At 36.9% G+C, this 25,874-nt stretch overlaps 1 protein-coding gene across 2 annotated transcripts in view; it reads left to right on the forward strand.

Annotated features, from left to right (window-relative positions):
• LOC126183464 (glutamate receptor ionotropic, kainate 2-like) overlaps positions 1-25,874 on the forward strand; it is a 499,151-nt gene that overhangs the window by 424,854 nt on the left and 48,423 nt on the right. For both annotated transcript variants that reach the window (XM_049925465.1, XM_049925464.1), the window contains one exon: positions 9,997-10,219. In XM_049925465.1, coding sequence (XP_049781422.1) covers positions 9,997-10,219 — 223 coding nt within the window. The remainder of the gene's footprint in view (positions 1-9,996; positions 10,220-25,874) is intronic.

The following is a 25,874-nucleotide window of genomic DNA, read 5'->3' on the forward strand; positions in this document are numbered from 1 at the left end:
GAAGAAGAAGAAAATACAGTAATGGACTCAAACATCCCAGAGCAAACAAACAAAGACCAACACGCATCAATTAAACAATCAGAGGAAAACAAAATCTTAAGACAGCCACCAGAACAAGTACAAATAGAACACGAAGTGACACACATGTTAGTTATAGAAGAGAAATTTCAGCTGACATATATAGAATACAAAGACACAAATACAGACATTAGACCATTCTTGCATAGACCGCCAAATAACCCACAAGTCGAAACAACAATAAAAACTATCAACACAATCATACACAACAAAATAAATGAAAACACAACTATGGAAGAGTTACAACTACTGGTTTTTATAGGAGCACTCACTATACTAAATATACACACTAGGCAGATCAGAACCAACCAACACACAGAAGAAACTCTCACAAAACCAACATGGCAACACAGGCTACAGATCAGAATAGAAAAACTGAGAAAAGACATCGGACAGCTAACACAATTTATAAGAAATGAAATGTCAGAAAAAAAACGAAAAAGGTTAGGTAAAATCTCACAACAAGAAGCGATAGAGCAATTAGATGAAAAGAAGCAGAAATTACAAGCATTGGCCAAACGACTTAGAAGATACAAAAAAAGTGAAAATAGAAGGAAACAAAACCAAACATTCAACACAAACCAAAAGAAATTTTACCAGACAATAGATAACACACACATTAAAATAGACAATCCACCAAGCATAACAGACATGGAACACTTCTGGAGCAACATATGGTCAAACCCGGTACAACATAACAGGCATGCACGGAGGATACAAGCAGAAACAGACACATACAAGATGATACCGTGGATGCCTGAAGTGATAATTTTGCAACATGAAGTCACCCAAGCAATTAATTCTACTCACAATTGGAAAGCCCCTGGAAAAGATAAAATAGTAAATTTCTGGCTAAAGAAGTTCACCTCAACACATTCACATCTAACTAAATTACATTCCTGGAAATTGAAATAAGAACACCGTGAATTCATTGTCCCAGGAAGGGGAAACTTTATTGACACATTCCTGGGGTCAGATACATCACATGATCACACTGACAGTACCACAGGCACATAGACACAGGCAACAGAGCATGCACAATGTCGGCACTAGTACAGTGTATATCCACCTTTCGCAGCAATGCAGGCTGCTACTCTCCCATGGAGACAATTGTAGAGATGCTGGATGTAGTCCTGTGGAACGGCTTGCCATGCCATTTCCTCCTGGCGCCTCAGTTGGACCAGCGTTCGTGCTGGACGTGCAGGCCGCGTGAGACGACGCTTCATCCAGTCCCAAACATGCTCAATGGGGGACAGATCCGGAGATCTTGCTGGCCAGGGTAGTTGACTTACACCTTCTAGAGCACGTTGGGTGGCACGGGATACATGCGGACGTGCATTGTCCTGTTGGAACAGCAAGTTCCCTTGCCGGTCTAGGAATGGTAGAACGATGGGTTCGATGACAGTTTGGATGTACCGTGCACTATTCAGTGTCCCCTCGACGATCACCAGTGGTGTACGGCCAGTGTAGGAGATCGCTCCCCACACCATGATGCCGGGTGTTGGCCCTGTGTGCCTCGGTCGTATGCAGTCCTGATTGTGGCGTTCACCTGCACGGCGCCAAACACGCATACGACCATCATTGGCACCAAGGCAGAAGCGACTCTTATCGCTGAAGACGACACGTCTCCATTCGTCCCTCCATTCACGCCTGTCGCGACACCACTGGAGGCGGGCTGCACGATGTTTGGGGCGTGAGCGGAAGACGGCCTAACGGTGTGCGGGACCGTAGCCCAGCTTCATGGAGACGGTTGCGAATGGTCCTCGCCGATACCCCAGGAGCAACAGTGTCCCTAATTTGCTGGGAAGTGGCGGTGCGGTCCCCTACGGCACTGCGTAGGATCCTACGGTCTTGGCGTGCATATTTGCGTCGCTGCGGTCCGGTTCCAGGTCGACGGGCACGTGCACCTTCCGCCGACCACTGGCGACAACATCAATGTACTGTGGAGACCTCACACCCCACGTGTTGAGCAATTCGGCGGTACATCCACCTGGCCTCCCGCATGCCCACTATACGCCCTCGCTCAAAGTCCGTCAACTGCACATACGGTTCACGTCCACGCTGTCGCGGCATGCTACCGGTGTTAAAGACTGCGATGGAGCTCCGTATGCCACGGCAAACTGGCTGACACTGACGGCGGCGGTGCACAAATGCTGCGCAGCTAGCGCCATTCGACGGCCAACACCGCGGTTCCTGGTGTGTCCGCTGTGCCGTGCGTGTGATCATTGCTTGTACAGCCCTCTCGCAGTGTCCAGAGCAAGTATGGTGGGTCTGACACACCGGTGTCAATGTGTTCTTTTTTCCATTTCCAGGAGTGTATTTAACAGTTACATTGCAGACCCATACACATTCCCTGATACACTTACACATGGAATAACTTATCTGAAACCTAAAGATCTAGCAGACACAGCAAACCCAGCTAAATATCGCCCCATAACATGCCTACCAACAATCTACAAAATATTACCTTCAGTCATGACACAGAAATTAATGACACATACAACACAGAACAAAATTATAAATGAAGAACAAAAAGGCTGTTGCAAAGGAGCACGAGGATGTAAAGAGCAACTGATAATAGATGCAGAGGTGACATATCAAGCTAAAACTAAACAAAGGTCGCTACACTATGCATACATTCATTACCAAAAAGCTTTTGATAGTGTACCCCACTCATGGTTACTACAAATATTGGAAATATACAAAGTAGAGCCTAAATTGATACAGTTCCTAAACATAGTAATGAAAAATTGGAAAACCACACTTAATATACAAACAAATTAAAATAATATCACATCACAGCCAATACAGATTAAGCGTGGAATATACCAAGGAGACTCATTAAGTCCTTTCTGGTTCTGCAACAAGTAGAAACAGTAGATCACATCACAAGCGGGTGTACAATACTAGCAAATACAGAATACCCCAGAAGCCATGACAATGTAGCAAAAATAATACATCAACAGCTTGCCTTACAACATAAACTTATAAAACAACACATTCCCACATACAAGTATGCACCACAAAATGTACTGGAGAATGATGAATACAAATTATACTGGAACAGAACTATTATAACAGATAAAACTACACCAAATAACAAGCCTGACATCATACTCACCAATAAAAAGAAGAAATTAACACAACTAATCGAAATACCTATACCCAATACAACAAATATACAAAAGAAAACAGGAGAAAAAATTGAAAAATACATCCAACTGGCTGAGGAAGTCAAGGACATGTGGCATCAGGATCAAGTTGACATTATACCAATTATACTATCAACTGCAGGTATCATACCACACAATATCCACCAGTACATCAATGCAATACAGCTACATCCAAACTTATATATACAACTACAGAAATCCGTAATTATTGATACATGTTCAATTACCCGAAATTTCCTAAATGCAATATAACATATACCATACAGTTAAAAGGAAGTCACGCTTGATCAAGGTCCACGTCACTTTCCATTTTTGACCAGACATAACATCTGAGAAAAGAAAGAAAGAATAATAATAATAACATCATATGGTGCAACAGCCTGGTGCTAGTCATTCAGCTGAATACCATTTCATATACTTATCTGTCCCTGAGCCAATGGAACCCAGTGCTCCCAGACAGTCACCCATCCAGTCACCAGGCCTGACATTGCTTAACTTTGGTGAATGAGTAAGAAAAAGTTTATCCAGTGGGGCAAAACCATTGGCATATTACTGATAAAAGGTCATAGTACATTTATATCTACACATATATCTATACTATCTAACTACTGTGAAGTTTACGGTAGATGTTACTTCCCTTTGTACCAGTTATTAGACCTTCTAACTGTTTCATTCATTTATGGACCATGGGAAGAAAGATTACTTAAATTGCCTAAATGCACACAGCAACTTATCTTGTCTTCATGACCCCTATGGGAATAATACATAGGAGGTTATAATATACTCCCTGATTCATCAGTTATGCTGGTTCTTGATACATTTTAAATACTCTCTGAAGACAAGACACTTAGCCGGTGTCATTTTTTATTACAAAAGGGCCTGTCCACAGAGTATGCTATTCTTCTGTTCCTGAACCAGATAACAAAAAATTGTCCTCTGGTACATTTTGTGACTTGTCAAAGTTTTGACATAGATCTTTCAATTCTCTGTTAAATTCTTTAAGCAGTCTCATATCTCCCATTTTATCTTCATCGACGTCATCTTCCATTTCCATAATATTGCCCTTAACTACATCACCACTATATAAACCCTCTATATACTCTTTCCACCTTTTTACTTTCCCTTCTTCACTTAGGACCTTCTCCAAAGGTCTCTTTTATTTTCATGTAGGCAGTGTCTATCTTACTCCTAGTGACACATGCTTCTATGTGCTTACATTTATCCTCTAGCCATCCCTGCTTAGCCATTTTGCGCTTCCTATCAATCTCATTCTTGAGAGTTTGTATTTCTTTTCAACTGCTTCATTTACTGCATTTTTATGTTTTCTCCTTTCATCAATTAAATTGAATATTTCTTCTGTTACCCAAGGATTTCTATTAGCCCTTGTCTTTTTACCTACTTGATCTCTGCTGCCTTCACTATTTCATCTCTCAAAGCTACCCATTCTTCTTCTACTGTATTTCTTTCCCCTCTTCGTGTTAATCATCCCCTAACACTCTCTCTGAAACTCTCTACAACCTCTGGTTCTTTCAGTTTATGCAGGTCCCATCTCCTGCAATTCCTACATTTTTGCAGTTTCTTCAGTTTCAATCTACAGTTCATAACCAATAAGCCATGGTCAGAGTCCATGTCCGCCCCTTGGAAACATCTTACAATTTAAAATCTGGTTCCTAAATCTCTGTCTCACCATTATATAATCTATCTGAAACCTTCCAGTGTTTCTCCCCTCTTCCATGTATGGAACCTTCTTTCAAGATTCTTAAACCACGTGTTAGCTATGATTAAGTTATGCTCTGTGCAAAATTCTACCAGGCAGCTTCCTTTTCATTCCTTATTCCCAATCCATATTCACTTACTGCTTTTCTTTCTCTTCCTTTTCCTACAATCACATTTGAGTCCCCCATGACTACTAAATTTTTGTCTCACTTAACTATCTGAATAATTTCTTTTATCGCATCATACCTTTTTTCAACCTCTTCATCATCTTCGGAGCTAGTTGGCATATAAACTTGTACTGCTGTGGTAGGTGTGGGCTTTTTGTCTATCTTGGCTACAATAATGCATTCACTATGCTGTTTGTAGTAGTTTATCTGCATTCCTATTTTTTTTCTTCATTCCTGCATTACCATTATTTGATTTTGTTTATAGCCCCGTATTCACCTGACCAGTAGTATTGCTCCTCCTGCCACCAAATTTCACTAATCATCACTATATCTAACTGGAACCTATCCATTTCTGTTTTTAAATTTTCTAACCTACCTGCTGGATGTAGGGATCTGACATTCCACTGTCCGGTCCATAGAATGCCAGTTTTCTTTCTCCTAATAACGACGTCCTTCTGAGTAGTACCCACCTGGAGACCCAAATGGGGGACTATTTTACCTCCACAATATTTCACCCAAGAGGATGCCATCATCATTTAACCATACAGTAAAGCTGCATGCCCTCAGGAAAAATTACACCTGTAATTTCCCCTTGCTTTCAGCCATTCACAGTAGCAGCACAGCAAGGCTGTTTTGGATTATGTTTCAAGGCCAGATCAGTCAATCATCCAGGCTGTTGCCCCTGCAGCTACTGAAAAGACTGCTGCCCCTCTTTAGGCAACATGTGTTTGTCTGGCCTCTCAACAGATATGCCTCCATTGAGGTTGCACCTATGGTATGGCTATCTGTATCACTTTGGCACATAAGGCTCCCCGCCAATGGCAGGTTCCATGGTTCATGGGGGGATGGCTACAATAGACTAATAATAATCATACATGTCTCAGAGTATTGTACATTCATATGTTTAGTAAAAAGCTTGTCATCATATTTTAAATGCAAATATGTTTTAGTTTTAGACTTATTCCACACCTCTGAGGATGATTTCATTTAGGATGTGTGAAATGGTAATTAGCATACATTTTTATATGTATTATGATTATGACATGTTGTACTTCTTGAGGAATTCAATATTATTGGTTCATGGAACAAAAAGTGTGAAAAGTATGTGCAATCTAATAGAACAGTAGTATTGATAAAGAATGAATAACACACAGGATTAAAGGGTCTTCTATTAAGAAGAGACAGCTCTGCCAAATTGAGATATTGAGAGTTGAATCTCCATTACCACATCTATTGTAAAAATCCTTCATTGTGTCATCATAAAAGTGAAACTCAGGCACTATATTAAAAAAAATAAAGCACTCCAAGAAACTGACAAAGTAATTTGCAATATTCTTAAACAAGAAACATACAACCAAGAGAAACTGAGCTGCCAGAAAATTTGAGACTTTCAAATCATTGGCCACTTCTTCATAGTGGCAGCAAACATTGTACCCACAAATAAACAACCAAATACAGATGGATCAGATTTATACCATTTGGATTAGATTTACTTGTGAAGACACTATATCTTCCACCATTAAACATTAGTGTCAAAGATACAGCTTCTAAGGAAATTAGAAAAGTGTTTGTGTCACTAATAAGTGGTAATTCTGTTGGCTTTGGTGGTGTTTCTAGCAAAATATTAAAATCTGGTCCTGAATCAATAGGATTATCCTTAAACTACATTTGTAATCAATCAATGATCCTGGCTGTATTTATTGATGTACTACTTAAATACACTATAGTAACACTCATCTCTAAAACTGTAGCTAAGCAAACCACCTCTATTTACAGAACTCTCTCACTTCATCCAGTCTATTCAGAAGAGTTTCAGAAACAGGCCAATGAGAGAATATGGCTTCATTTAACTGAGCAGAAGATCTTAATTATCTCAAAGTTTGACTTTTGTAAAAGTGTCTCCACAGAGAAGGCAATGGAAGACATTACAATTGAAGTTCTGATAGAAGGGAAATAAATAATTATCCTGTTGCTTTATTTTGTGATTATGTCAAAACTTTTCAATGTATGAATCACATAATTCTAATTGACAAACTAAAATATGATAACATTAATTTCAACAGTCTTGCAAGGGTGGGGATTTACCTCCATAACAGAAAATCAAGTTGGTTTCATTGACAGACTCTGCCACAGCCCAGAAACTAACCTCAGAATAAAGGAAAACAGTGTGTACTTGTCCCAGTCTTGCTCTTAGCTTATGTGTCTTATAACCCAATGACTTTAAAGGGTGATTTAGTAACTAATATTTGCTAATGATATTAGTGTACTAATCAAGGGTCCATTCTTAGCAAGCACAGCTCAGATTGGTACTGTTTCCTACCAGCTTACATTGTCAACTCCTTGGTGTCTCATACCCCAACATCTTGGTAAAATAGTCAAAAACTGTGTTCAAGGGTAATGAAAATGATGTGCACTAGTCAGCTTTTACAGTTAAGTGGTTCGTTCCACATTTTTTAACACTGCAAATGCAAGACCAGGTCCAGTTTCACATTCAGATGTCTTATATTGGTGGAAATCTCCACATTTCTATTTCTGTACATAACCTTTGTAATGCTGTCTCAGTGGAGTAACATAATCATCAGTGAAAACTTTGCACAGTGGTAGCATGATGAATAAAACAGTGCACACAATAATGTTTTCAATTAAGTCATATAACTGAAACAGTCAATGTGTAAAATAATCATTGCACAAATCCAGATATAAGGTGGTAGTTGTTTGGACACATACTTTCATGGATATGTAATACTGTCAGATAGATGTTATGTAATGGTTGCCAGTCACAGACTTTCCACTACATAGATGTTGCCTAAGTTAATTCTGACTACAGATGTTAATGTAAGAGGTGTTAGCACTATGATGGCTAGATAGGTTGTACACATATGCTTTGTGATTGCTAGCATGCCTAGGACTCTTCCAGAGATGTTAGTATATTCACATTTGAGCAATGACTGACCTTTTTTTTGGGGGGGGGGGGGGGGAATTGGCTTTTTAAAGACTGATGTGCATACAAATTCCTATTTTGGAAATTACATAATTGTTTGAAAAACTGCTAGGTTAAATTTTGCTAATACAAATTGACTATATGCTAAGGCAGAAATATGTTTTATGAAATATGTTATTGGTTAGGAAGTTAGAAACATTTATAGATCCATTTATGCATCTGTGTTGGAAATAACCTGTTTATGAGTATGGTTGCTATTTTGAAAAATATTTAATATTATTATAAATTATGCAAATTCTTAACTAGTGACTTAATCAGTTAGTAAAGTATGTCATCTTCCTCATAACTATTTTGACAACAACAGTATAAGGTTGAAGTCTGGAACCTAACAAGCATAGACTCAAAATCTTCAATGGAAAATTACAATGGTTTGGAACTTAGTTGTTAATTATTTCATAAGTTAATTAGTTTTATGGAAACTGGAATATGTTTTTGAAAAGTTGGACTGCCTGTCTTTTTAATGGTGTATGTTAATTTATTTAAATATACAGACTGATTCATTTAATATTTCTCAACACAAACTATGGCACTATTTTCAATTAGGCCCAACTTTTGATCTGTAAAGCTCTCATGAAAGCTACAGACATGAGAAGAATCAGCGCATTGACTGTAATGCCTTGAATAATAAATCTAAGTGAGGAAGAGCTTAGTTAAGGTTCTGAAATATCTGAATACCTACCACTTGTATACTGCTTTAGAAAATGTACAGTATTTGAAAAATAAGTAAAAGAAACAAGTTATTATCAGAACTCAAAGTCATAACAATTGGGGTAGTTCCTGCTTGTTATGTCTTAAAATGGCAACTGAAAAAGCCTAAAAGTTTTTCTTCATCTCACAAACACTCATATTGTGATTTGCTAGTATTCGTAGCAGACATAATTGTCATATTCTAAGTGAAATACCCTGTCTAACATTCCTTGGTGTACAGTTGGATAACAAGATAAAATGTAGTCAATGCCCAGAAAAACTAACTAAGAAGCTCAGTTCACACATCTTGCCCCTAGAAGCACCTCTCATTGTGCTGATAAAAAGGCAAGAGTGTTGGCTTATTTTGGATATTTTCGTACCTTGTTGTCATATGGAACTGTCTTGTGAAGCAGTACATGTAGAGTATATGCAGTGATAAGTGTTCATTCAAGAGAAGTTAGCAGTAAGCACATTTTGTGAAGCATATAACTATATATGTTGTAGAAACCCTTTTTAAAGGTCTGGGAATTTTTAAACTCACTGGCCAATACATTTAATTCATAATGGTTTTTTGTTGCTGGCAATAAAAAACAGTTTCAGCTGAACTGAGATGCACACAATCACACAAAAAGACACAAAAACATGTTTTATGTATACTTTGCCTCCTTGTCTGGTGTTTGGAGTGGAGTTATCTACTCTGGTGCAAAGGTATTCATCAAGCCCCCATTTAACATAAAGCAATAAATTGACAAATTCAACCAGTCCTAAAAAATATTAAAATACGTGTCCTCAGTCATTCTTTCTACAAATTATTGGAATAACCAGATTCAAGAATTGAGCTATATCAGCTACATGGCAAGTAACAGTGAGCTGAAAAGCTGCATGACAAGTAGTAACCTACTGTATAAAGGACCAGTGTTTAGAGCGATAAGTAACTATTTTCACTGAAAAATACCAATACATTTCTCCAAAGCAGCTTCTTTCTAATTGCCTTCATTAAATTTAACTAGTTTGACATGAAAAAAATGAAACAGTGTAGTGACATATAGTGACTCATTCATCATACTTGACATTTCTCTTTTTTGATGAAATTTAAGGAACCTGATGAATGAATGAATACAGGTATGCAATCTTTGGTTATCTCCATTGATATCAGTGCAATTACTATTTACAGGATTCTGAAGATGAAATATATCGACGAATGTACAACACAATGATTAATACACCAGGTGTGTTGACAAAAGACAATGATGAGGGTGTGGAAAAAGTAAAAAATACGAACTATGCATTCTTTATGGAGTCAACTTCAATTGAATATGTTATTGAACGTAACTGTGATCTGACCCAAGTTGGAGATAAACTTGATAACAAAGGCTATGGTATAGCAATGAGAAAAAGTAAGTATGCTCACTGTTACATTTACATAAATATTTTTATCATTAGGGAGGATGAGCTGTAGTGAGAGAAAAATTTTTGACAGAGTGGTTATCAGTTTTTAGTTTCTTGACTTAAAGTTTTTCATGTATTTTAAGTCATTCTTAGGCAAAATTCATACACTGTAAAACCAGACATACCCCTATTTTTTCACAATTGATTGTAGTTTGGATTAGAAATTTTTATCTCATTGTGGACCACCGTGAACACAGTGAAGGTATTACATGATATAACTAACACACAAACTTCATAAGTGAATTTTAATTCAAATTTTTCTGCTTTTGATCCATATAATGAAAGACAGTACTGCAAAAATAGACCTATACTTATAGTGAAATAGTACATCATTTGTGCTAATTATACATTTAATGTTTGACTGATGAAACTGAAGAGGAAATTAAAGTACAAAATTGTTTCATTTTGTATTCTACATATAATTGGTGGATGACAAACCAGTTAAATAACATGTCCATATACTGAAGAATCATCTGGAATGCAAGGGAAAACAAAGGTAGCAACGTTTGAATTCCACTCTGTTTTAGGTAAATGATTTCAGAGTTACTGTCACAATCTTTTTAAGTCAAAATCAGACATGATTCTCTCCTTTCCTTGAAATTCCACTAATATTTACTCCTGGTTTTTAAAACCAGATGCAGTCAACAATGGGTATCATCTTATGGAATGGTGTGATATTTTAATTTCCTCTTGTTCTAATGAACTGGCACATTTTAAGTGTTGTAATGACTTCTCTGTTTATTTTCCCCTCTAGTTTCACTTTAATTATTTTTGTTTTTTTATTTTCTAGCATGACATTCATTCTCTCCCATATCAGTGATAATGTGACTTAAATCTTTTTCTCTGTTATTCCTTGCCCTCTGATGTGTCTTTTGCTTTTGGATAGCCCCAGAACTTCTGTGGACTTATTTATTTAGACTTTGGGTTGTGGTGTATTCAGCAGTTTGGAACAAATCACTGCATCAGTGGAGACAGAAAAGTCCAATTTTTTACTAAACCATTTAGACTTTGGGTTGTGGTGTACTCAGCACTTTGGAACAAATCACTGCCTCAGTGGAGACAGAAAAGTCCAATTTTTTACCAAAACATTGGCGTCTACTAAATTCAGAGTACTTTGGTAGCTTCTCTTGAGTTTTTCCAATCTTAAGCTTTCCTGAATCATTTAGTTAATATACTGTTCGTTTATAATTTGTAACATTGATAACCTCTTTTTGTGCCTCTTAAGTCCCTTTATGTTCCTCTTCGCAAATCTTCTCCCTATATTATTTGATGTTATAAGCAGTTTTAAATAAATGAACACAGCACTATTGAATAAATGAATACAGGACTGTCAAATTCACTTTTTCATACACTTCACATTTATTATTGCTAGACAGCCAGTAATCACCTTTCTTGTACTGTATTAACATGGACTTTGCAAGATCAGACCTGTAAGCTATATTCACTCTGAACAGACTCACAAAATTTCACAAGTATCAAATACTGACATATTGACTAATCAAACACAAATGAATGACATAGTTTTTACCAACAGAATTTTGTCTACAGACTGACTAATAACATAATAACTTGAACAGACAAACACAGTGTTTCAACTGACTGAATACTTACCTTCAGCTGACTGTGAGACTGTGTGGTACTTGTACATAGAGATGTGCATAATACAGAAATAAGAAAGTGGGAAATATGGTGCTATTGCATTTTAGATTAACATAAAAGTACTGGAAAGGTAAAGAATACAAAAACAAATTGGGAAATGAATTTATCTTGATTAGTCCTAAGCTTTAAAATCATAAAATGGCAATACTGTAGTTACTATTTTATAAGCTGGAAGTTTAAATGTGCACTGTGAATTCCAAAGGCCACCAAGAATTTTCTGGAAAACTAAATTTTACTCTTAGGATACGTCATAAAATAATGTTATTTTATTAAAATTAGATGTTTTTGTAAGCAGAAAAACCATGGCTATGAAAATATAACCCTGGATTTTGGAAAGAATGACATACTAAGTTTGGAACAGTCCAGAGTATGATAATTTTGAATAAAAATGATGAAATATCAACTATTTGGAAAAAGTGAAATAATTGCCTGAATGAAGAAAATGAGAAGTTTCAAATAAGCTATCTTGAAACATACAGTTATTACCTTGGTCAAATTTTGAAGTGCATGTGGTTTACACTAAATCTGTAAATATAACCATAAATCAAATGTTTCAGCAGTCTGAAAGCTATACTGTGAATAATAAAGTTAAACGAAATACTAAATGAATGACAATTTAGCAGTATTGTGTAATGATGGTACATACATTTGCATGTACTGCTGTATTTCAAACAACTTTATTTGTACTAATTTTGGGGACAGCCTATGCTCAAGTGCATCTGTACCAACAGATGTGGTTATATTGTCCTCATTGCATCAAAAATATTGCTTGCCTTGCCATCCATATGTGTTGCTATGTCCACAGCTTGTGGTCTAGTGGCTTGCATTGCTACCTCTGGATCACAATGTCCCAGTTCTGATTCCTGGGTGGGTCAGGGACTTTCTCCACCTGGGGACTGGGTGTTTGTGTTGTCCTCATCATTTCATCATCATTCAGGAAGTGGTGAAATTACAACTAAAAAGATTGGGAACTTGTACAGGTGCTGATGACCACGATGTTGGGCACCCCACAAACCAACAACATTATCATCTGTTGCTATAGATACACTTGAGAATGGGTCATGCCAGAAATTCTTGCAAATAAGGTAATTTGAAACACAGGCTGGTGGAATAATCTCCTTAATATTTATTGAGGCTATGATGCCCACCTAGATGAAAATGATGAAGTACTGTCACTGGGGTTCCTGGCTTTTTGTAACACTCATATATCTACTGCACAATTGTAGTGCAACTTATGACCACAATTTGGTGGATGGTTATTTCTGTAATATCACCTCCATTACTAAGTGAATAGTTTCTAATTACAGGTGATGTATGATTGTCGAGGATGAAAATTAAATAACTTTTCATGAAAGAACTGTTGTATCTAACAAAATCCTGAATTATATGGGTTAACAGTTCAGTATTAATCCACCTAGATTCATTTAACAATATAACAGTATCTGGTGGAGCATTGTTTATTATTTCACATTTGAAATGACCACTGAGATTCCCGTACAAGGCCGGCCGCAATGGCCGAGCGGTTCTAAGCGCTTCAGTCTGGAACCGTGCAGCTGGTCCATCGCAGGTTTGAATCCTGCCTCAGGCATGGATATGTGTGATGTCCTTAGGTTAGTTATGTTTAAGTAGTTCTAAGCTCTAGGGGACTGATGACCTCAGAAGTTAAGTCTCATAGTGCTCAGAGCCATTTGATTTTGAACCAGTATGGGAAGTAAATTATTTCCTGTAACATTCATTATGTAGAATACTGAAAGTAGATGTTTATGTTGTGCACATCTTCAGTATCTTGTATCTACATACTTACTTTAAATCTCTAGAAGCTAGTAATTCAGAAGTTTCTCTATAGTAACAAAATAGTCCATGGGTGTTGTCATCTACCCCTCACTCACATCATTTGCAGATTGTCGCTGTCTTTCTAATAAACTCTTTTAATAATTTTTGAAGTGAGTAAGATTTACAATAAACTTTTTACTTATCTTCATTTCTCATACTTGGCTCCAGTTCTTCACATCTAGATGCTGATTCTTGAAGCTGAAATTTTTGACATTATAGGTTTCTGTGGTTCCAATTGAAATGAATAATGCTGAAGTAAGCCTGCATTGTATTTTTTGTTTTACTCAAAACTTTAGTCTCTCACATTTCCTTATATCACACTGTCTTTACAATTTCCATGTTAATGAAGCTGAAAGTTACATTGTTCTTCTGAAAAATAAAAACACGTCCGATCACATCAGAGACACGTCCACTACTACTTCACTCTGTGGTACTAACAACATTCCAAATGATTTACTAATTTTCTTGACACATGAATTTCTATTAATTTCTGTTATCATTTTATTAATGAATCCAGAAATTAACGTAATAAATAGTGTCAGATTGTGTAATTAATAATAGAAATTTTAAGTGTGCCAAATATTTCACAGTGTCAAATGTTTCTAAAAGAAAAGTAGTTTTAATTGTACATACAGAGCTAGTACGTATTGATTGTAACAACAAAAATAACGTAATTTCTTTTTATGGATTTTAGCCTGTAATATAATACATTGTTTACAAAATCATATGAAATTCTTTTAGAAAAAATAATATTAACCTATACAAAATTCGAAAATATTTTTGGTATTGATTTTATTTATTTTTATTTATTTCTCATTCAGCTACAGGCAAAGCGTGATACACTTACAAACATCAACATAAAAATTTAAATTAACATTAACAATGATTTACAATAAAATTTTCAGGGTTTCCAGCCACAAAAGTGCTTGGTCACTTATCACATGTATGTCCATCAGATTTCCTCCCTTAAGTCCGTGTACGTCGCACTCAACTATATGCTGCATGGTTTGACTCTCTCCGCACTCACAATTGGGGTCCTGGGAGAAACGCCACTTTTTCAACAAATGTCCGCACCGACCAACACCTGTCCGCAGACGATTTAGAGTTACCCACACTCTACGTTGGAGTTGGAAGCCTGGAACTCGTTGAGATGGGTCCTCAATAAGGAAACTGTTATTCACTTTGCTTTCCTGCCATTGCTGTTTCCACAGGTTATCGATATCAATCTGTTGTTTGAGTTCTTTCCAGAAGGGATTTCTTGACATCAATCTGTCAGGGGGAGGAGGTACCTCTGGATTGCTCTTTCACGTCTAATCGAGGGTGGTTCGATATTGGCAAGGACGGGCAGCCAAGGTTTCGGGGTGGGTCTTACTGTTCCTGTTATGAGCCTCATTGTCTCATTAAGTTGCACGTCAATATATCTGACATGCCTACTGCGGGCCCAGACGGGTGCGCAATATTCCGCTACACTATACAGAAGTGCCAGTGCTGATGTACGTAGAGTTTCAGTGGAACATCCCCAGGTTGTTCCTGCCAGTTTCATTATGATGTTGTTTCTTGTTTTCATTTTTTGGGCAACTTCGTACAGGTGGCTCTTATATGTGAGAGTGCGATCTAGCTTAACACCCAGATATTTTGGCGTTCTATCGTTTTTCAACAATTTACCTTTTATTTGCACTTTTAGCTCACGATTTGCATCTTTGTTACACAAGTGCATTATTGATGCCACGGATTTAGTCGGATTTACTTTGAGGTGCCAGTTGTCATAATATTGTTGTAGTCGTTCCAGATCCCTGTTTAAAATTTCTTCCAGTTCTTCAAAAGTGTTGGCGTGAGCCGCGATAGCGATGTCATCTGCATACATAAAAGAACGAGATTCCAGGTTTGGGATGTCCGCTATGTATAAATTGAAAAGGCATGGGGCCAGCACAGACCCTTGGGGGAGACCATTTTGTAGTGTCCTGTAGCTGCTTGTTTTCCCATTCAGAGATACCTTGAATCTCTTGTTTATCAACATATTTCTGACTAGATCTATGATCTTCTTGCATTTCACGACTTTTGACAATTTATACAGTATCCCTTTTGTCCATACGGTGTCGTATGCTGAGGTGAGATCTAATAATACCATGCCCGTTTTCTTTTTGTTTTGGTAACCTCTTTCAATGAAAGTGGTTAGGGCGAGAACTTGGTCGCAGCAGTCTCTTCCTTTTCGAAAACCGCCTTGCTCTGGGGGAAGAGCAGCTTCTATTTTACTTTCTATTCTGCCTAGGATGACTCGTTCAAACAGCTTGTAAGTGGTGCACAATAAAGATATCGGTCTATAATCTTTAGCATTCTCTCCTGTTTTCCCTGGTTTCTGAATGGCTATGACTTCTGCGTTTTTCCATTGCTTTGGTAACCGGCTGTTATCTATGATATTAGAGAAAAGAGAAGACAGCCATACTCTTCCCTTTGGCCCAAGGTTCTTCAAGAATTCTGGAAGAAGGCCGTCACAGCCAGCTGCTTTACCAGGTAACATTTTCTTTAGTGCTATATTTATCTCTTCTTGTGTTACCCAGTTCGCTAAACCTGCTTCCTCCTCGCTTGCATCTAGCTCTTCGTTCATCAGTTGGTGCAGTTCTTTTTTCTTCGAGGCGGAGGCATGGATTCTGGATGTTTGTAGTATAGAAGAGCATATCTTGTTAGGGGTCATTTTATTATTGATGTTCCGTCCCTTGAATTGTGCTCCACCAAGTTTCCTCAGTAGACTCCAGCTCTTCTGTGAGGAGTGCGTAAAGTCCATTTGTTCCATCCGCTTTTGCCATCTCTGTTTGCGTTCCTCGTCCATAGCTCTTATGAGCTGTTCTCCTAGTTCTGGATTCTCTGTTTTGTTGTATTCATCGAGTAGTTGTTCGCACTCCTTTGTCCAGCATGGGATGTATTCTTTCCGCGCTCCTCTTGGTATTGAGTTATGTGCCGCTTTGATAATTAACTTCGTAAATCTGTCGTAATTTTCTGGAATTGGGGGAATTCTGTTTACATTATTTTCAATGGTATCTTTAAACTTAACCCAGTTAGCCTTCCTGAGGTTCCAGCGGGCTATAGGGGGGCTCTTTATTACTGGTATTTGGATCCCAAGGTCTATAATAACTGGTCTGTGTTGGCTCCGAGGAATACGGCTCAGTACAGTTCTCTTGGACGGAAGTGCTATTCCAGTTTCTCCAGATGAGACAAAACAAAGATCGGGCGTTGATGTTGTGCCCCACACTCCTGAACAGAAGGCGGGGGTATCTTTTGCATCGTATATTAATGTATAATTATTTATATCTGCCCAGTCTGCCAGCATGAGTCCTTCTTTGTCGCAAGACTGATAGCCCCATCTGGGGTGGTGGGAGTTAAAATCGCCAATTATGACTGCAGGGTGTTGTGGGTTAGGTAAAACAGGTTGTTCCCATTTTTCTGAAGGTGGCTTGTACACGTTATACACAGTCATATCGTTTAGTTTGATTCCCACGGCAAATTCGTGGTGCATAGTTTCCTCAATATTATCAACCAGTTCTTTCTTGATCAGTGTTGCAATACCGTGTTTATTATGGGCTTTATAGCCCACAATTTCATAGCCTGGTATTAGAAGTCTCGAGATATTTTCTTCTGATAGATGTGTTTCCTGCAAGGTCAGCACATCAATTTTTTCTTCTGTTAGTAGCTTTGTGAGGATGTCTCCTTTTGTCCTCGTGTATCCTTCTATGTTAACTTGGCATATACGTATTTGTCCACGCACTTGGCTCCGGGGGGGAAACTGAGGCATTTGTCTAGCTCTCTTGCGTAACTTCGCTTGGTATCGATAACTTCCCTTTATATAATATCCCCCTCACAAAATTTGTAAACAATGTGTTTACAAACTTTTGTGACTTAAGAAAAATATCTACCATACAAGGCATAATTTATACATATATCAGGACATGGCATCCAGATTTTCAGATCTGTGGAACATTCTGTCACAAGATAAGTGATACTAGGTCAGAACTTCAACATTACAACACTGAACTACGGAAATAAATGCAGATACAAGGTAAATTACTAGAATTACAAATTGCAAGTTTATATCTATAAAATCATATCTTCAAAATTTTCGAAAGAGGAGAGGAAAAATTCAGAGCCTAAGTATACTATGACTGAGCCAACTCAAAAAACTCTCAATGATGGGTACAGACCAGAAGAATATACTCAATTATGAGTAGGAATATAGCTCAAAATCAATCAACCTCATAAACCAGAGTATTTAAGGATACAGTTACTCATGAAAGGAGAATATAATTAAAAAATATTAGGGCCTAAGCTTACAGTGTGGGGACCGACCCATGAATCCAAACCACACCGGGTACACACCACCAAAAAATGTTTTGACACAACAATATGAATAAAGTTCACAATCACATGAATAATTTCAATCATAAGTAAAGAGTAATTATAGAAAGCATCTAGCCTCAATCAATTGTTGCACGCTCTCCTTGAGTGCATACACACATTTGTGAAGACCAGGGGTACCCAAGACAGAGATAAGCGTGAGTCTGCCCACAACTCACATTTGAATGAGATACAATATTAAAATACTCAGGATAAAAGCAGGTAAACACAGTCATAATTAGCTCTGAATGATGACGTAATTGAGTAACTTAAGCCCAAAATCAGTGTATGATATCAGACATGTATATATCTTTTTATATTGTCTATGCTATTAAATATCTTCCACACTAGTTCCTAATTGTTCATACAAACTAACCTATGTACATAGAGAACTAGAAGATTTATTTACAATTGGTTAAAAAAATTCTGATATAAAGTTACGTAATGTCATGGAAAATTAATCCTCCTACTTGAAAAAACATTCATTTGTATGGAATAACACTGTCTTTGGCAGTTTTGGCCAACAATTTACAAATCTCAGTCACAACACTGACGCAGTTGACACATGCCTGAATACATTACCCAGCACCTATGATCTCTGGTAAGTCGACTGGTCCAGCTGGGTACAGCCATACAGCAGTGTGAGAGTGGATCCAACCACAACTTTCAATTTCCTCCCAAGAGTTCTCATCATACACTCCAATGGATAGGTAACTTCCTGTCTAGCACTCACATCAAATCCTCAAACAGTATTTTGTGTACTAAATATGCTTTTTAATACCTTCCTCACATCACACAACATATGCAAAAGCAAGTATGTAAGATTTACATCAGATAGGATTAGAAAGTGTTCATATGAACTGATAAGGTGATACACACAGATATACTAAGATACTATTCCTAACTTTTACAGTACAGGATATGAGGACTCACTACTAGACGTTTAATGGCATTGTCCCATTTCAAAATTGTAAAAGAATCGAGTCATTTAGTCTCATGGCATATATGTATCAAATTCTAAAGCACAAACCTATTACAAAACAATTATATAGCTTTATGAACCTTTCAATATAGCATAGATATAAACTCAGACAATAGATAAGACAGACCTTTAGAATTCACATGATCTTACATACTAAATTCCTGACAAATAAAATACAATAATAGAGTCATATGAATCTGCAAACATAGTGTACATTTTCTTCCATATTAGAGATCATTATGCATTCATGTTCAAAGGTCTTGTCCTCTATACTAAAAGTTAACAGTGCTTGACATTTTACATACTTGGTTTGCTTGCCAGTAGCTCCTCTTACCTTCACATGTACAATGGATATTTCCACAAAATTCTTACTGTACTGGATCTTGTATCTAAATTGTTCAGATATACCAGAAATCAGGCTACCTGTATCAATCAAACAGTTCCCTTCCTACTGATCAATCTTAATCTTAATTTAATGACACCCAAAATCTGAATCATCTTCTCTGTTGTTAGACACTTCATGTAAAATATCACTTTCAGTTTCATCAAATGCTACATCCACACTGTTTTTACAGAGTTTTACCAACTTTACTGTCATAGCATTACTTTGGTTACTCATGTTGTCAGGTGAAGATTGAGTACAACGAATGGATTCTGTAGCACAACTAACATTACTTATTACAAAAGGAATGCAAAAAAAAATTACTGTCAAAATTATACTTCCTGCTTAGATCTTATTTCACTTAATTCCACCAAATTGGATACAAATTCTGACTAAGCACAGCTAACTTATTCCAGAATGCACACTTACCTATGTCCATCATCAACCGTGTCCCAAACAAACTTCAAAAAGTTTTCAACTTTTTACTCTAGGCTCACAGATAACTCACCTTTACTGTTTGGATCATTACTCTGCATGATATTAATGAAAAGCTGCTTTGATTGGACTGGTATTCCATGACTCTCACATACATCACTTATCTTACCTGTACTGTCATCATCATTCACAAATAACTCTGAAACTTCATTATTCTTAAACTCCACAAATATCTGGTACTCATCAACATCATCTTCATCATCATGTTCTTCCAAAATTATTTCATCAACATCGTTAACAACAGAAGTCTCATCTCAATCAAAGTCACTTACCTCACCCCAAAATTCATTTGTGATAAGCTACCAGTCCCAGACTTACCAACCACAGTCATTTCACAGATCGCATTCAAACCTACATCAAAAATACCTCCTAGTTCAGATCTAATACAGTCATCACCTGATTTACATACATCAATAACACTGTTTTCTGACCAAGAAAAGAAATCATTAGTACATATTACATAAAAATACTCACTATTCTCACATACTGGTTTGTGATTAGTACCTACATCACCATAATTCAACATAGTATCCCAAATCTTTTGATCAAAACATAAATGAGAAATCTGAAATTCCTTCTGTGTGATTTCAGCTACATGTGCCATACCATTAACATTGTTATTTTTGTCTAATTGCAAGTGTAATTTGGGGGTCCTGTGCTTGTTGTGTTTCCTTGCCCCAAAACTGTGGACCTTCATTGAGGTGAACTGTCATTTCTTGAGTAGTTACTTCTATAATTGTTTCTCCTGTTAAATTGCCTATACTTATCCCCATTATTCCTATCCTGCTGAGGTTCAAAATTTCTGTCTCTATTAACATTTTGATCCTGATAGAAGTTACCATTATCTCTGTGTCTGTAATTATTCCCATTGTGATTTCTATAATTCTGGTTATTATGGTACATACTTCTTTCTACCACCCTATCCAGCCTGTCAACATATCATAAAAACTGTTCAAGACAATCCTGTCAGGTCCGTGTACTAAATCCCACTGCAACCTGTCCAGTAATCTCTTTTTAAGTGCATCAGTCAAGATCATTTCATCAAATGGTTGTCAAAGTGTGTTAATTTTTTAAGTTGATTCCCACAAAACTCTTTCAAAGTACCGTCCCTATTCCTATAACTAGAACCATTCAAAAATTCACTTTTAATTCTCCCCTGTTGGAACCAAAATTTATTTAAAAAACTTTTCTCAAAACTTTGATATGTTTCTCACTTACTTAAGCTTAAATTTACCAATGACAGGGCTTTGCCTGCAAGGCATCTTTTAACAAATTTAATTTTTTGATTGACATTCATGCTTGACACAAAACTATCTCTACAGCAGTGCAGAAAATCCACTGGACATAAATCAACTGATGGAAAACTTTTGATGGAGTGTTGGACCATGCAATACCATTTTTCTAACACAAATTTTTGTGACTGATTTTCCTGCACTGCTGAAATTTTTTGATCTAAAACAGTTACATTAGTTTGCACATTGTGTTCAACATTAAAATTTTTTTGGTCTAAACTGGCGATGGTTTGTTCCTTTTTTCAGCTACAGCCTTCTGTTCAACTTTGATATCACTAACATTCTTCAACTGTCTTGCCAATTTGGCTATTTTACAAAACAATAAATTTATTTTCTAAAACATCAATTTTTTCATTCACACTTTTTACCCCCTGTGACAACCCATTTTTTAGCTCTGAAACTTAATTTCTAAGTTGGTCTATTTGGTCTTGCACCCTATCCAATTTACTGTTGTTACCTGTCTTTATTTCCTCTATCTTTGCCAAAATTAACTACAAAATATCAGTTTTACTGTTTCTTTGCTGACTACGATTTTACTTGGCTCAGATATTTCCTGACTGGATCCCACAACTTTGACTTCTACATCACATATGTCTTCATCTCTTTTCATTTTGTTAACAAGCAAATGAGTCTACAAACAAATTAATTTCACAAATAGTTTGTGCTTATCTTTTCTTTTTGATGTCCCTGGTTGTAGTAAAGTCCTCTTTCATTCGACCTGGTCTGTCATTGTTGGTAGTACATTGTCACTGTTGATGTAATTTATTTTGCTGGGCAGCTCTCAGTCTTTCTTCTTTGAGTGATCAGAAATCTGTTCATACATAAAATGCAAATGACACAAATCACTCCCCCTTATTCTGCAACAGACAAAACTTCATTATCAGTCAACTGATTCTGGACAATACCACCACTTGTAATTTACCTCTTACTCACATCATTTGTTGATTGTCACTGTCTTTATGGTTAACTCTTTTAATAAGTTTCAAGAGGAGTAAGATTTCGAATAAACTTTTTACTTATCTTCTTTCCTCATAGTTGTCTCCAGTTCTTTATGTCTAGGTGCTGATTTTTGAAGCTGAAAATTTTGACATTATAGGTTCTCATGGTTCCAATTGACATAAATAATGCTGAAGTAAGCCTGCGCTGTATTTCTTGTTTCACTCAAAATTTTAATCTCTCACATTTTTCTACATCACACTGTCTTTACAATTTCCATGTTAATGAAGCCGAAAATTACATTGTTCTTCCAAAAAATAAAAACATATACAATAACATCAGAGGCATGCCCAATACTACTTCACTCTACAGTATTAACAACATTCCAAAGGGTTTACAAATTTTCTTGACAAATGAATTTCTATTAATCTGTTATAATTTTATAAGTGAATCCAGATATTAACATAATAAATAGTGTTAGATTGTGTAATTAATAACAGAAATTTTAAGTGCACTGAGTATTTTGTAATTTCAAATGTTTCTAAAAAAATAATTTTAATTGTACCTACAGAGCTGTACATATCGATTGTAACAACAAAAATTAAATAATTTCTTTTTGTGGATTTTAGCCTGAAATATAATACATTGTTTACAAAATTTACGAAATTCTTTTTAAAAAATAGCTGAGATAATATTAACCTATACAAAATTTGAAAATATTTTTGGTATTGCTGACTTCTGTTGAGGAAAAGTAATTCTAGAGGAGGGTGTCCCTTTACAGTGTACTGCTGGCTGTTGATGTCCTTTAGGACACAATATTCCAGCAATCAAAACTGTTGCCATCATCAAGTGTGTTGATTAACTGACCACCTGGTGGCTCAGTGATGGCATACATCCCCACCAGCTCCAAACACTCCAATTAACTTTCCCATCTGCTGCCCACACCCAGAGGCACTCCAGCATATCAACTGCCATGGCATTCAGCATTCTGTGCATCAGCCACTACTCATTGTGTGTGTGTGTCAGCATTGAGGCAATAGTGGCTCCATCAGTCCCAGGAGTCAGTTACCTGTGTTTGCTAGAACTTTGTACTTCGTCCTAATGAAGCCTCGGTGGTGGTTCCAGGCTTTGCAGAGACTTAAATTATACAATATAATGATCATGTACATCGCTGCACTTATTTTCTTCAGTCTGCTGACCCACAAAAATGTAATTCATTAAAATGGTTATAAGGAATATCTTATTTAACCCTCAACTAAAATGTCTAATATTTTTCATGTATAACATGTTGTGGTCTGTCAGACCTTGGGAATTTATTTTAAATAAGTGTTTTTCATCTTTGCTGAAAACAATTTTAATTAGTTATTATCAAGATAAAAAATAATACATACCAAGGAAAAAGAGGCATTTTAAACTTTAGATTGAAGTCTGTGACTGTACGAAGAAAAACTCTCTTATCCCTTTGTTTCAAAGCCCATTTTACCCATTTTCTGTGCACGTTCAAGACATATTGCATGTCCACACTGTTGACCAGGGTATGTGGTCTTCTTCTTCAGTTTTGGAAGGCAAAAGCTACAGGCTTTCCTTATTTGAAATGTTTCCCAAAGAGTATGAATTCGTGGATGCAGTAAGCATCTGACTGAAACAATAAGTTCCTTTGGATGATTTTTTTTTCTGCAGTCAGCATGTTATAAGGAGATATGTTAGTACCTTTGCTAATGATTTCATGAAGTCAAGATATGTTACATCTGGAGTCTTCTTGAAAGATTGATGTAGGTGATAAGCATTTACTCCACAGGCAGTATCAACCAGTGTAACAATTGATATAATTAAAATGATAAGGCAGATTATTAAATATAATGTGTTCCATTGTTTACCTAACTTCTACTCTGCAATAATCAACACCTTTAACTCAGGGATAGCTTGTGATCCATTAGTGGTGCTTCTGGGCTTGTAAAGGCCATGCCATGCTCAACTAGGAGATCCCAATAAACACTTTAACGAGGCAGGTCGCAACCCCAGAGAGGGGCAAAGAGGATCTCATATCCTTGAATAATGACCACCGATGGCGGCCATTACGCATTTAGGGAGGGAGAGGGGGGAAAGTACAAGGGCTGGTCGGACTCCACACATGCTTCTCAGGCACATAGGAGGGAGAGAGGAAAAGGAAGGGTGAATACACTTGTCACTGCATGATGTATCTACCGAACCCAAGATGGCGTCAGTTGCGGAAGTATTGAATATAGAAGATCGCGAAAATAGTGTTATACAGTGTCAATCTTGCAAAAAGTGCACGAAACCTGTTAAAAATGGCTTCGTCTGTGTCCAGTGTAACCATAAATTTCATTTTCGTTGTGGAAAGGTTGATCCTTCCCTGAGAAGCGACGATAATTGTGCGACTATGTGGAACTGTGTGGATTGTAAACAAAAGGCTGCATCCCTTAATGATCAAGAAACATGTACATGTGATGCAGCAAGGAAGACCGACAGTATCAAAAAGGAAAACCTATCATATATTACAATTACTGGACTCTTACAGGACGAATTAAAAAAACTGTACGAGAAATATGAATTAAATCCACACAAGTCGGAGCAATGGTGTGGTAAAACAAAAACCAAAGATGTGAAAATCGGTGCTTCATTCTCTGAAAATGATCTGTTGTTAATTATTGCTGAGATACGAGAGGACACAAAAATTCTGAGTGATGAAAACAGAAGACTCAAGCTTAAATTGGAAGAGAGTGGTCATCAGGTATGTCTTAATATCCCCAAACCTATGGAAGGATTGCCAGAAAGTGAAGCTACGACTAAAACGGCTCACAACAGGCCTAGCAGTAGATGGGTAACTGTAAAATAGAAGGGGAGCGCTTACAAACATATTAACAATAAACATAGGCAGGACTTTGTGTTACCATTAAATAACAAATATAATTCGCTTCAAAACACAGATGACATAGAAACTGTATCAGCACACTCATCTGATAAGGTGGTACAGGACTCTCAAAACTTAGTGAACAGCCAAGTAAGGTATAAGAAAAAACGTAAAATCAAGATTTATTCAGACAGTTACGCCAGAGGATTAGCAGCTATGTTAACAGAAAGCAGACTTCGTGTGATTAACGAGTTTGAAATAGAAGGTACTGTTAAATCAGGAACTGGTTTACGAGATGTTTCAACATCAATCAAGAAAGAAAGCACAGTCCTCACGGACAGAGACTTTGTAGTGGTAATGGCCGGAGCAAACGACGTCAGCAGAAATGAAAGGAAGATTGCTACTTCGACACTGAAGAAGACTCTCGGAATGTTAACCCACACCAACATGATTGTTCTTAATGTGCCACATCAACATGATTTGCCCCAGTGGTCATGTGTGAATAAGGAAGTGGAGCAGACAAACAAGGAGTACAAAGCTATCTGTAAGCACTTTAAGAATGTTTCCTTAATTAATACCAGTAGTTCTAGCAGAGAATGGCATACCAAGCATGGTCAACATTTCAGTTATCTAGGTAAACGTGTTTTAAGTGATACATTTATCAGAATAGTAGTGGATAAGCTAGAGAAGGAAAAAAGACCAGTAATGTGTTTGGATTATGTTTCAACTGAGATGACAAAAAACTTGTATGCATAGACCAGGTTGG

The sequence above is a fragment of the Schistocerca cancellata genome, chromosome 4 (assembly GCF_023864275.1).
Source record: "Schistocerca cancellata isolate TAMUIC-IGC-003103 chromosome 4, iqSchCanc2.1, whole genome shotgun sequence".
Lineage (NCBI taxonomy): Eukaryota > Metazoa > Arthropoda > Insecta > Orthoptera > Acrididae > Schistocerca > Schistocerca cancellata.